The sequence below is a fragment of the Phodopus roborovskii genome, unplaced genomic scaffold (assembly GCF_943737965.1).
Source record: "Phodopus roborovskii unplaced genomic scaffold, PHOROB, whole genome shotgun sequence".
NCBI classification, from domain to species: domain Eukaryota; kingdom Metazoa; phylum Chordata; class Mammalia; order Rodentia; family Cricetidae; genus Phodopus; species Phodopus roborovskii.
Window position 1 is genome coordinate 13,346,667 of NW_026125052.1, and position 12,140 is coordinate 13,358,806.

Here is a 12,140-nt window from a genome sequence, read left to right on the forward strand (position 1 = left end):
TAGTTACCATGGAGCTGCCATGTGTGCTAGGAATTGGACCTGGGTCCTCTGGAAGAGCACTTGGTGCTGTAACTGCTGAGCCATTTCTCCAGCCCTGAACATGACTTCTTCACTGGGCATATTAGGACAGTAAAGTTGTTTATACTACAGGTGACTTACATTTACCCACCCACCCTAACACAAATGCCCTGTGCATCAAGACATCACCTCATTCAGGTACTTTAGCTGACCACTCCAACCTTGAATGGCAGACTCATTTGGGCTGAAACAGGCTGGAGTTGCTTAGGGATTGGGGTGGGAACTTTGGTCTCAGTCAGGGAAGCCCTCTACTATGGGACATTTCCAGCCCTTTCACTTTGTTAATTTGCCCAGGATGATCTCAAACATACACTTTTGCCTCTTCCAGATTACAGGTACAAAACATAGCTGAGGACTTATTCCTGTTCATTGTAGCAAAATAAACATGAAAAGTTTATTTGCCAGGTGTGTCCTATAATCTCAGCGCCAGTGAGGTAGCAGAGTTGGACAGCTCAGCATTTAAGATTACTTGCTCTTCAGAAGACCTGGCTTCAATTCCCACACTGTAACTTACAGTTCTAGAGGATCTGACCACCTTCAGGATTTAAGGCAAGAAGATTCTAATGACACACCTCAGAAAAATTAAGGTTGGGCATGGTATTTAATCCCAGGAAAAGCAGATTGGCAAGACTTTGCTTCAAATTAATACTTTGAAAAGCCTTGAACTTTTCTCAGCACTCACATTGCACATCCCGTAGGATGTTAGTGTGAGAGCACCTATGTACTATCACTTTCACCCGGTATTTCAAAGGCTGCTCATTGAAGTCCACCTACACAGGATCATTTGTTATTAGGCAGAAGGCACAACTCAATTTATTCTACATGTACAAGTGTTCCTCTTTGCATGTTTTATCCATACACCAAGAGTGTGACTGCTGCCAGAAGACACCTGAATGGGGGTAATGTTTATTCCTCCTAACTGGAGTTACAGTAAACTTGTAGGTGCTGAGACTTGAACCTGTGTCCTCTGGAAGAACAACCCGTGGACATCTCCCACCCCTAAAGATAATCCTTACTGAACCTGGAAAGTAAAGTTTTACAAGGTCACAAAGTTGACATTTAGCAGTTTCCTTTTACAAAGCTGATATTGGTAAAGGTGTGTCATAAAAACAAGCTCTTGGAGCAAAAACTTTTTTAATGAATATATTTTACAAATATGCTGGAGAATCATGCAATGCTGCCTGCATTGGATGCAATCCTGGGCCACAAGTCTGCACATTCCTTTGCAACTGGACCTGTGATAGCAGAACCTGCACAGAAAAGACAGACAGGTTAGAGAGAAGGCTCCTTGTCCATGCTCCTACAGAGCCTTAGTTACCCAGCCAGAGACATACAAGATGGTTGGAACTTACTCTTACCTTTCATTTCGCCTTTATTGTTTACTATGACCCCTGCATTGTCTTCAAAATAAAGAAACACCCCATCTTTTCTTCGATACGACTTTCGTTGACGAATTACCACTGCTGGATGGACTAAGGAGGAAGAACAGGGCAGCAGTTACTACCTAAAGAAGCCCCAGCACCAGTGTAAAAAAACAAAAAACAAAACAGAAACAGGCAGCTATCCTTCTCCACAGAGGGATGTATCACTCAGCAGTAGGTTCCATCACCTATCGACAAAGAATCAATACAATCACCACCCCTAAATAGCCATCACCTTTGTGCAGAAGCCAAGTAATTCCAAAATATAAACTTAAGTACTGTTTGCTACACCTTTCCCTCTTATCTAGCAAGTTAGAACCACGGGCGGGTCCAGAAGTCATAGCTCAGTTGATGCCCAGTTGATTTGCTGGGCATCAAGGGCGATGTAATAGCATGTGTACTCTAACAGTACACCATACCAACAGATGTGTTGGGGGGTATATGCCTATAACTTAGCACTCCACGAATGAGGCCTTCACAATAGCCTGCTGAGAGCTTGTCCTATAAAGTACACATTTTGACCTACAACTATTAACTACATGCATAAAAACGTATTAAGAATCAGATTCTACATAGTACCCTGTTTACCAGGCAGCAAACCAAAGAGAAGCCATGACTAGTGTTTGTCTGACGTCTATTATCCCTGAACTTCCCAATTAATGCCCAGTATCTTGAGAGCACACACTGCTTTGAAATACTTTATTTTGGTTTTTCCAAGACAGGGTTTCTCTATGGTTTTGGAGCCTGTCCTGGGCCCTTGTAGACCAGGGTGGTCTCAAACTCACAAAGATCCACCTGCCTCTGCTCCCAAGTGCTGGAATTAAAGACTTTATGTTCTACTGGGGCAAGATTCCTCATCATCATACTATGATGGACAGAAATGACATGCCAGCCATTCTGTTATTTTACCACTGATGAGGTAGTTCCACTAAGTGTAAGCTTTGATTTTTGTCTAGGTTGTCCATTAACCACTCAGAGAAAAATGCCATTTTCATCTTAAAAAGTAGGCATTAAGGAGCTTTCCCAGTGTGTTTAATGGATTAAAACCCAGAACACAGCCCACAGAGCAGGTACTTTAGGAAACTGCACAACCACTTAAAATGTAGTCACCATGTGGTAATGTTCCATTAACACAGGGAAAATCAAGAATGGATCACTTTGGGTCCTTACTGAAGTCACACAGGATACAACAACAGGAACCAACACCATCTCTTCAAAGTCTAAATAAAAGTGGGGACAACCTCTCTTTCTGTGTAAGGGAATAGATTAATAAGGCTTTGCACACCAGGCCAAATGACCTAGTGTTTTGAGCTGTCCATGTAAGTCTTAAACTTAGACGCCTTTTGCCCTGCAGAACAGCTAGATTGAAATCTTCTGCCATCTAGTCTGGCTTCCACCTAAAGCTACCCAATTAAAACCAAGGACACTACAGGACTGAATTCCCAGAGATTCTGACTTCCTTTAAAACCAAAGATGGAGGTGGGGGGAAGAGAAGCAACCAATGTTGCCCGAGCCCCCAATTCTCATTAAAACTAAGGATGTCTCTCTCCACCAGTGGCAAAGACAACAGCACATCCAGCTGTTACCCTACCCACAAAGGGGCACTCACATGCTTTGCTCTTCTCTGACAGCTTCCTGAGCCACCAACAAGACCCTGAAGTGTTCTAAGAAGAGGACAAGCCTTTGCAGATACATCCCTGTCTAAAACTTAAGGAAGAGTCCTAAACACTAAGAGTATACTGGGTTTTGTGGAAACTGACAGCAAAGTGTTCGTGTAATACATAGCATCTCCACTCCACACTTGTACTATACCAAGGGACACTAGAACTTCCCTGGAGAAAAGAGCATGTTCCTTGGTGGCACATGCTATTAAACCCAGCACCTTGGAAACTGAGATGGGTGAACCTGAGTTGAAGGCCAGTCAGGTCTAGAGTGAAACTCTGCAGAGCTCTAAAGACAGACCACTTAAGGGAGAGGTTCTGAGGCTTGTTCTTTTAATCCATATACCTAAGGGGAACATGTTGGGGGTTGTTCTCCAGTACTCCTCTTTATTGCTATCACAAGAACATGCCTGTGGTGACAGAAGCCTTTAAGGCTGTGCTTGCTTCCACAACAAGACACAGATCAAATACACCCACTCAGTATTACCATAAGCATTTATAGCTAGGAACACGAGGGAGAGAGCTTTCTCACAAAACCAAGGTCTATTACTGGCTGATAAACATTGCCAGGTGAATGCTATTAGCAGAGCACACAGAAGAACCTGCTTAGGAAAACAAGATCTTACACAAAACAAACCCAGGCCCCTGGCTCTGCCTGTAGGCCCAATACTGAGGCTCAGCTCATGTTGGCAAAGTCAAAGCTTGCCTCAACAGCAAGAACAGAGGCAATGATCAACAGCTTCTCAATAGTCATGTAGATGTTTTGGCAGTCACAAAATTAATCTTTTCCAAAATATAAAGAACTTCAGCTATGCACCATGACATAAGATTTGCAGGAGACTGACCCTTTTTCCTTAGTTCTGGTTTGCCTTTCTTAACTGTGGCCATCACCATGTCACCCACACCAGCAGCAGGAAGTCTGTTCAGTCGTCCCTTGATGCCCTTCACAGAGATGATATACAAATTTTTGGCGCCTACAGAAAATAAAGCAGACACAAGCAATAATCAATCTTGTATGTAGAGATGGGGGTATTGCCAGTTTAGGGTCAGCCTGGTACACACAGCAAGCTAACTCTGCCCCCAAAAGGCAAAAACGAAAGCAACTTCATTTCTTAAATATTCCCCAGGAGCCTTCACACTCACCGAACACGCACGCAAGCAAGCTTTCACAAGTACCTTGTCACAGCACCGATTGAAGTAAACAACACTCGTTGCCACTTCACCCAAAAGTGGTGTTTTCACTCTGCCCCTTCTTGACGGCTCAGTGGGTCACTAGCAAAAGGCCCACTGAGTGCTTTTAAAAGGGGGATGGTGCCGGGCCCTGCCAAGGACCTCACCTGTATTGTCTGCACAGTTGATCACAGCTCCTACCGGAAGACCCAGGGAAATCCGGAATTTCGCTCCGGAGGACCCACCACGTCCTGCGGGGAGGGAAAAGTTTCAGATAAAGTGGCCACTGTGTAGAGGATTCCCAGGTGCCCTCACCGTGCCAAACTATAATACATTGTACAGGCTTTGTAGTAATAGCCTCTCCCCAGCTACCCCCATGTTACCATCCTCCCGTCGAGGCTAAGGGGACTGGAATCTCTATCCTCGCCTCGACTTTTACAAAAAATGATCGACCCCGGAAAGGCGGAGGGCCGCATTAAGTCACCCAAACGGGGAAGGAGGCCAACCTCACGGGCTCCGTGCGGTTCCACGCTCCGCTCCTGCCAGCTCAACGCCCCAACTCCGCCGCCCTCCTCTTTCGGGACTCTCGCAAAGCCCCCGCGGCGCCCATCCTCTCCCTCTCCGGCACGAGCACTGCAAAGCACCGCCGCCGCCCAGGGCCGAAGCCACAGGACGGGCCGGCCGTCCTGCGCGGCGGATGCCAGCGGATCCCCAAGCCTAAATCCTCACCTCGCTTCGACATCTTGGACGCCCGGAAAGAGCCAGAAAGGAAGTAAGCACAAGGGACACTGGGATATGAACCGGAGGCCCCGCCCAATGAGCAGTCACGTGACCGGACCTCTTCAACCCGCCCCTTTCCCCTACCCGGCGCAGCTGTATGACGTACAAATCCTGGGCCTCTTCGCGGCGCCAGGGAGTTGAAAGCTGTGGTTTAATTATGTAGCCACGAATGAGGTTGGGTCTCTTCCCAGCGGCCTCGGAAGTAATTGGAGACATAGACATATTGCTTTTTGTCTTTATTAATTTGCTCGACAGCTTCTTTTGAGCTTCGTTGCCAAGCACTTCTATAGATACAAGTAATTCAAAAATAATTCGTGCACTGGTCGTGGTAGATTCTCCAGTAATCCCAACATTCGGGAAGCTGAGGCAGGAGGATTTCCGCGGTTTCGACGTCGCCTTGAGCTACCCAATGAAATCCGTTCTCAGAACAAATAAGCACATAAGAAAACAATAAATGTTCTGTAGGGGTTCCCAAAGAACAGAGAGAGATGAGGGAAGAGCGAACTCAGAATGGTTTCATTAGGTTGTGGAGCAATGGCTGTGGAGCGCTTCAGATTACTCTTTGTGTTTAGTACCATTACATTCCATTGTTTTAATTTATTTATCTATTTATTGTTTTTCGAGACAAGATTTCTCTGTGCTATAGCTCTGTCTATCCTGGAACTCACTCTATAGACCAGGTAGGCCTTGAACTCACAGAGATCCGCCTGCTTCTGCCTCCTGAGTGCTGGGTTTAAAGCTGTGCGCCACCACTGCTCCGCACAATACTTTTTCTTAATGACAGTTCACACAGCTGAAGTCAGATAACCACTCAGTATCTCGTCTTCATTACTCTCAAAATTCCCCTACACAGCTATCAGTAAATGATTGGTTCTGTTGCTTCTTAAAGGTGTGCAGTTTCTAAATAAAGTTCAGATACAGTATAATTTATGTATATCTGTAGTATAATCAAAACATGCATGTTTTCAGGAGGTAGAGACAGGCAGGTCTCTGTGAGTTCGAGGCCAACCTGGTCTACAGTGGGAGTTCTAGGACAACCTCCAAAACAATACAGAGAAGCCCTATCTCGAAAAACAAACAAACAAACAAAGCATGTTTTAATTTTTAAAAATATTAATCGCCCCCTTTCCACTTCACTGCCTCAACCTCGCCCCGTTTTCCTGGCCTCATTCCTTCTGCTAATACATTCATTCAAATGTGTTGAATACTTACTTTAGGGCAGATTTTGTCTAGGTTTTACATCAGATTACATGAGGGAACAAAATAGAGCATTGTTCTTGCCTATATGGATTTTACTGTTTGCCAGGGTAGAGGTTGGCTGCAGGTATTAGATACTAGATAATAGAAATGACTTTGAAAATTGCAGCAGTTTATTAAGTGGGACAAAGTATTATGAAGAAAGAACAGTGAGGGGTCTGGAAGGTGGAAAGGAAGATTGTAATGGAAACGTTAATGCCTGATGGTGCAGGCTTGTAATTCCACACATTCAGAAACTATACAGGAGGATAAATTCAAGGCCACCTTGGGGAGTGTAGAAAAAAAAAACCTATCTAAAAATATAAAGTAGGAAAAAGGGCTGGAGGTGTATCCAAGTGGAGGAACACATGCCTAATAGGAGTGTCCAGTCCCTATCTAATCCTGGGGGAAAAAGGCTGGGGAAATGGGGAAATTTCTTTTTACTATGCATGTGAGTAAAATCATGGCCAGAAAGATAGCTCCATGAAAAAAGGTGCTTGCTGCATAAGTCAGACCGAGCTTGAGCACTAGAAGCCATGTAAAGGTAGAAGGAGAGAACTAATTCCATAAAGTTTTCCTCTGACCCCCACACACAGCATGGCAATGAGCTCACACACACAGTATTTATTCATAAACATCAATAATAAAGTTTAAAACATCAAATAGTCAGAGGTCATTTACAAGCCCTAAGGCAGGAATGTGCCTGATATATGTGACTGGCAAGGAAGCTGGGTGTGACTGAGTCAATGAAGTATGAGCAGCTGGAGCAAGAAGTAAATAAACAAATCATAGAGATGAATTATTTTTAAAGTGTAATTAAGTCCAGAATGGTGGAATGTCTGAAGTTCCAGAACTTGGGAGGCAATGGAAGGAGGAATGCAGGAGTTTGAGATCAGCTTGTGCTACCCTTCAATTCCCTGTCTCAAAAAATATAAAAAGAGAGCCTCTCGATGGTGATGCACGCCTTTAATCCCAGCACTTGGGAGGCAGAGGGAACCCTCTGTGAGTTCGAGGCCAGCCTGGTCTACAGAGTGAGTGCCAGGACAGCCAGGGCCACACAGAGAAACCCTGTAAAGAAGAAGAAGGGAGGAGGAGGAGCAAGGAAGGAAGGGGGAGAGCTAAAGATGTGACTCAATGGTTAAAGAGCATTTGCACCATTTGCAGAGGATCTGGCTCTGTTCCCAACACACACAACAGCTCACGACCATCTATGATTGTGGTTCCAATGGCTCTAACACTACACTCTCTTTTGGTTCTTTGGGCATCAGGCAAGTATGTAGTGCACATTCCCATATGCAGGCAAACACTCATATACACAGCAATCAAATTTAAAAGATGGAAAATGTGAAAAGAGTAATGGAAATTGATCATACAAATTTACTGAGAGAAACGGGAAACTGGGCCCTGATTCCAAGCCAAAATGAGGGCATGATCTACTAACGCCTGATCAGGGGAGCTTTGCTAAGGAACCGCCGTTGACGAGTGACAGCAGAACTGGTGAGGTTCTAGATTCATTTTGGAGATGAAACCAAAATATGTGGAATGTGAGAGAAAAGAGTCCAGATGCATCGGAGACCCCGCCATTGGGGAGATGGCAGTGCCATCAACCAACCTAGAGAAGACTATGAGAGAACTCTGTGTCACTGTCTCACTGCTGTTAGGAACAGTCCTTTTGGTGAGGGCTGCCGCCAGTGACAACTAGAAAAAAGTGATACATTATATTCTCTCTTTCCAGGCACCCAGATTTAATCACCGAGGTTTGTTGACTTGACTCTTCCTGAACTGTTTACCAGGCTTCCCAAAGTCTGCCTTTGATTCGGTGCTACTGCAGCAGCTTCTACGTGGTCTAACTTCAGCCCCCGTTGCTTGAATCTCCATGCTAGCCCCTCTAGTTCTCACAGAATAAAGTCTAAGGTTCTGTCTTAGTTACTGTGGATTGCTGTGAAGAGACACCATGACCCGGGCAACTTATAAAGGAAAGTGTTTAATTGGGGGCTTGCTTCCCTATCAGAGAGTGAACCCATGGCTGTCATGGCAGGGTACAAGATAGCAGGCAGGCATGAGGACCTCAAGTAGCTGAGAGCTGGCAACTGACAAGTGGGAGGTAGAGAACAAGAGACTAACTAGGTCTGGCATGAGCTTTTGAAACCTCCAAGCCCATCCTAGTGACACACCTCCTCTAACAAGGCCATACCTCCTAATCCTTCCCAAAACAGCTCCACCAACCAAACATTCAAATATAAAAGGCTATGGAGGACCATTCTCGAACCACCACAGTTCCTTACCATAGCCCTGCAATCTCTTTAGCATAATTGCTTGTCCCTAACTGACCTCCTCTTCTTCCATCTCTGTCTCTTACCTTCACATTCCAGCAACACCAAATGACCCAGGGTTCCTGCTTATACACCTTGTATTCATGTACTTTATTCCCACTATCCATCAAAGACAGGTCTTGAAGCTTAGTGTGGTGGTGCTTGCCTTTAATCCCTATACTTGGGAGGGAGAGGCAGGTGCATGTCTGTGAGTTCAAGGCCAGCCTGGTCCACAGAGAGATTTCAGAACATCCACAGCTAAGTAGAGAAATTCTGTCTCAAAAACAAAAACAAACAAAAGACCAGGTCTTGCATAATTTGCACCATAAATTGCCCATATAGCCTTGAAGTCACTATGTGACCAAGGCAGGATTTGAACTTATGACCTTCCTGCTTCAGATTTTACTTTTTTTTTTTTTTTTTTTTTTTTTTTTTTTTTTGGAGACAGGGTCTCACTATATAGGGATGGCCTTGGACAAGACATTGCCCAAGGTATTTTCTCCACAATAAGTTGAGGACCATCATGTTGGGAAAAGAGATCTTAGGAACTGAGCACAAGAGTGGCAGATGGAAAACGACTGCACCTTGCTCCCTCAGACTGGAGAAAACTTAAAAAGAAAAAGGAAAATCTAAAAAGGAGGCAGGAGTCCACCAGTATTCTTTTGGATAAGCCATTTTCTCTTTCTCCCATTCTCCTTCTGGCTCCCCTTCATCACCCTCTTTTTCTCCTTTATTCTCATCCCTTTCCTCCAATCCTTTTCCATCATTATCTTCTTCCTCTTCTCCTCCTTCCCTATCTGTACCAAAAACATTGCAAGGAATTTGCCTAAATATCACTTTTTTTTTTTTTTTTTTGGAAGCAGGGTCTTTCTGTGAAACTCTGACCGTGCAAACTATGATGGTGATGGCTGGCCTCGAACTCACAGTGATCTACTTGCCTCTACCCCAATGAGTACCTGGCTTAAATGTGTTAGCTACTGTTTTAGAGTTACCATTGCTGTAATGTAACAACATGACCAAAAGCAAATTGAGGAGGAAAGAGTTTATTTGGCTTACACTTCCAAGTCACTGTCCATCATTGGAGAAAATCAGAATAGCAACTGAAGCAGGGCAGGAACTGGAGATAGGAGCTGATGCAGAGGCCAGGAGGGGTAGTGCTCACTGGCTTGCTCAGCTTGCTTTCTCATAAAACGCAGACCTACCAGCCCAGGGATGGCACCACCCACAGTGGGCTGGGCCATCCCCAGTCACTAATTAAGAAAAAGCCTTACAGACTTGCCTATGGCTTGATGTTGTAAAGACATTTTCCTGGCACTTAATCTGTTGATCGGGCTGGCGCTCAAACTTTCAGAGATCTGCCCGATGAAAGCATTTTCATAATTGATGTTCCCTTTTTCTGATGATTTAGCTTGTGTCAAGTTGGCATAAAAGTATCAACTTGTTCACTGTCAAATGCCACCTTTGATGACCTCTCCTAACTCATCTGCACCTGCATATAATGCCCAGTGAACCAAGAAGTCCTCTGATGCATCATGCCACCTCTTCCTGCTGGCTTTATTCTGTGTTTGACCTGAATGTGTTGTCAAATCCTTTCCAGACTTTATTTCAGTGCACTTTGAAGATGGATCACCACTCTCATCTGGATGAAGTTCTTTGGAGAGAACCTTCTTTTCTTTTTTTAAATTTTCTTTTCTGGTTTTTCAAGGCCAGCCTGGTCTACAGAGTGAGTTACAGGACAGACAGAACTGGTACAGAAAGAAACCCTGTGTTTAAAAAAAAAAAAAAACCCAAAAACTATACTGAAGGAATGATGGGATAAAAAGTCTATACAAGCTGAAAGGTCAGACACACAGGTTGCTTTCAAACAGAATGGATACATCCATATAAAGCTATGAAAGAAAAACAAAAGGTACCCAACAGCCAAAATTGTTACACAGAGAGACCCTGTCTCCAAGAAGAAGAAGGAGGAGGAGGAGAAGAAGAAGTAGAAGAAGAAGAAAAAGACAGTTTATTCAGGAGCCAAACACAAGTGCCCATGGCCTGGGAACTCAGATTCAGTTTATGCTACATGCCATGTTTTCAATGGGTTCAGTAAGATAATAAGTCTATGAAGTTTTTATAGACATAGAACAAAGAAAAACCATTAATCAAGGTTGTTTTTTGTATGTTTATTTTGTTTTCCTGGGATTACAGGCATGTGCATTCATGCCTGGTCCTAACATACCTTTTAAAGGAATTGGTGAAAACACCAGATAGGCAAATGACATCAAAGTAGGAAACTTCTTGGATTGTCCTGGAATGTTTTCTGAGGACATTCTTGGCCTTTGATTGGTGGGGGTCTTTTCCTACATTCCATAAGGATTTACCTAATAGTCACAAGGATGTTAGGTCATTCACAGACATCCTCAATGAGAGGATAATCCTCTACTTAGAGGATAAGATAGCACAAGATAATTTGGCTCTGAGCCTGCGACATTCCAACTGTCCACAATCATTAATGCCTCCCCACCATGTCCTCCCCTCTGGTGAGAGGGTTTCTCTGTGTAGCTTTGTATGTCCTGGAACTCAATCTGTAGAATAGGCTGGTCTTGAACTCAGAGAGATTCACCTGCCTCTGCCTCCCAAGTGCTGGGATTAAAAGTGTGTAAAGGTGTGTACCACCATCACCCCATTGCTTATTTATTTCAGGACCTAGCTAGCCTGAAACTCTGTGTAGCCCACCCAGACTGGCCTCACAGAGATCTGCCAGCTCTGCCCCGAGATTGCTGGGATTAAAGTGCCAAGCCTTTTTTTTTTTTTTTTCCCAGATAGAGTCTCACGTATTCCAGATTGGCTTTGAACTCACTCTTGATCCTTCTGTCTCTGTCTTCCAAGTGCTGAGATTACAGATGTGAACCAGAATGCCCAACTCCTCAGCAATGTTATATTTGTCTGTTTGTTTAGTTTTAAGACTGTAACTTAATTACATTTCTCACTTCCATTCTTTCCCTGCAAACCCTCCCCTATAGCCCTATCTGCTCTCTTTCAAATCCGCTGTTTCTTTTTCCATTGTTATTGCATGTATAGGTATACTTGTATATATATTTCTAAATATTACCTGTCTCATCCATATAATATTATGGTATGCATGTTTTCATGCTTACCATTTGGAGCTGGACAACCAATTGATGTGCTTGTCCTTGAGGAGAGCCACCTCTCTTGCTTCTGGCTTTACTCAGCAGCCTGTCATTCTTTGTGTAGGGTTGAGACCTTGTGAGTTTTTTTCTGTCCAGTTTGGTAGATTCACTGATGTTGTCCTTGTCCAGCACACATTTGGGCGGGCATGCTGATAAGAGACAAAATCCTAAAGAAAATTCCCTGAGCCTCTGGCCTTACAGTCTTCAGTCCCCTCTTCTGCAATGTTCCCCGAGCCTTAGGTACAGAGGTTGCTTTGCAGATGTATCCATTAGGACTGGGCTCCACAATTCTGCATTTTGATTGGT

General features: G+C 44.1%; 1 protein-coding gene and 1 non-coding gene across 2 annotated transcripts; both read right to left on the bottom strand.

Annotated features, from left to right (window-relative positions):
* Window positions 1-1,179: 1,179 nt before the first annotated feature.
* Window positions 1,180-5,159, bottom strand: Rpl23 (ribosomal protein L23). Its single transcript, XM_051175535.1, has 5 exons — window positions 5,060-5,159; window positions 4,498-4,581; window positions 4,006-4,134; window positions 1,437-1,550; window positions 1,180-1,328 (listed from the first exon to the last, which is right to left on the bottom strand). The coding sequence occupies exons 1-5, from the start codon at window positions 5,070-5,072 to the stop codon at window positions 1,246-1,248; spliced, it is 423 nt and encodes a 140-aa protein (XP_051031492.1). The 5' UTR covers window positions 5,073-5,159; the 3' UTR covers window positions 1,180-1,245.
* Window positions 4,336-4,467, bottom strand: LOC127221974 (small nucleolar RNA SNORA21). Its single transcript, XR_007834516.1, has one exon. It is a non-coding gene; the product is annotated as a small nucleolar RNA SNORA21 (small nucleolar RNA).
* Window positions 5,160-12,140: the final 6,981 nt, after the last annotated feature.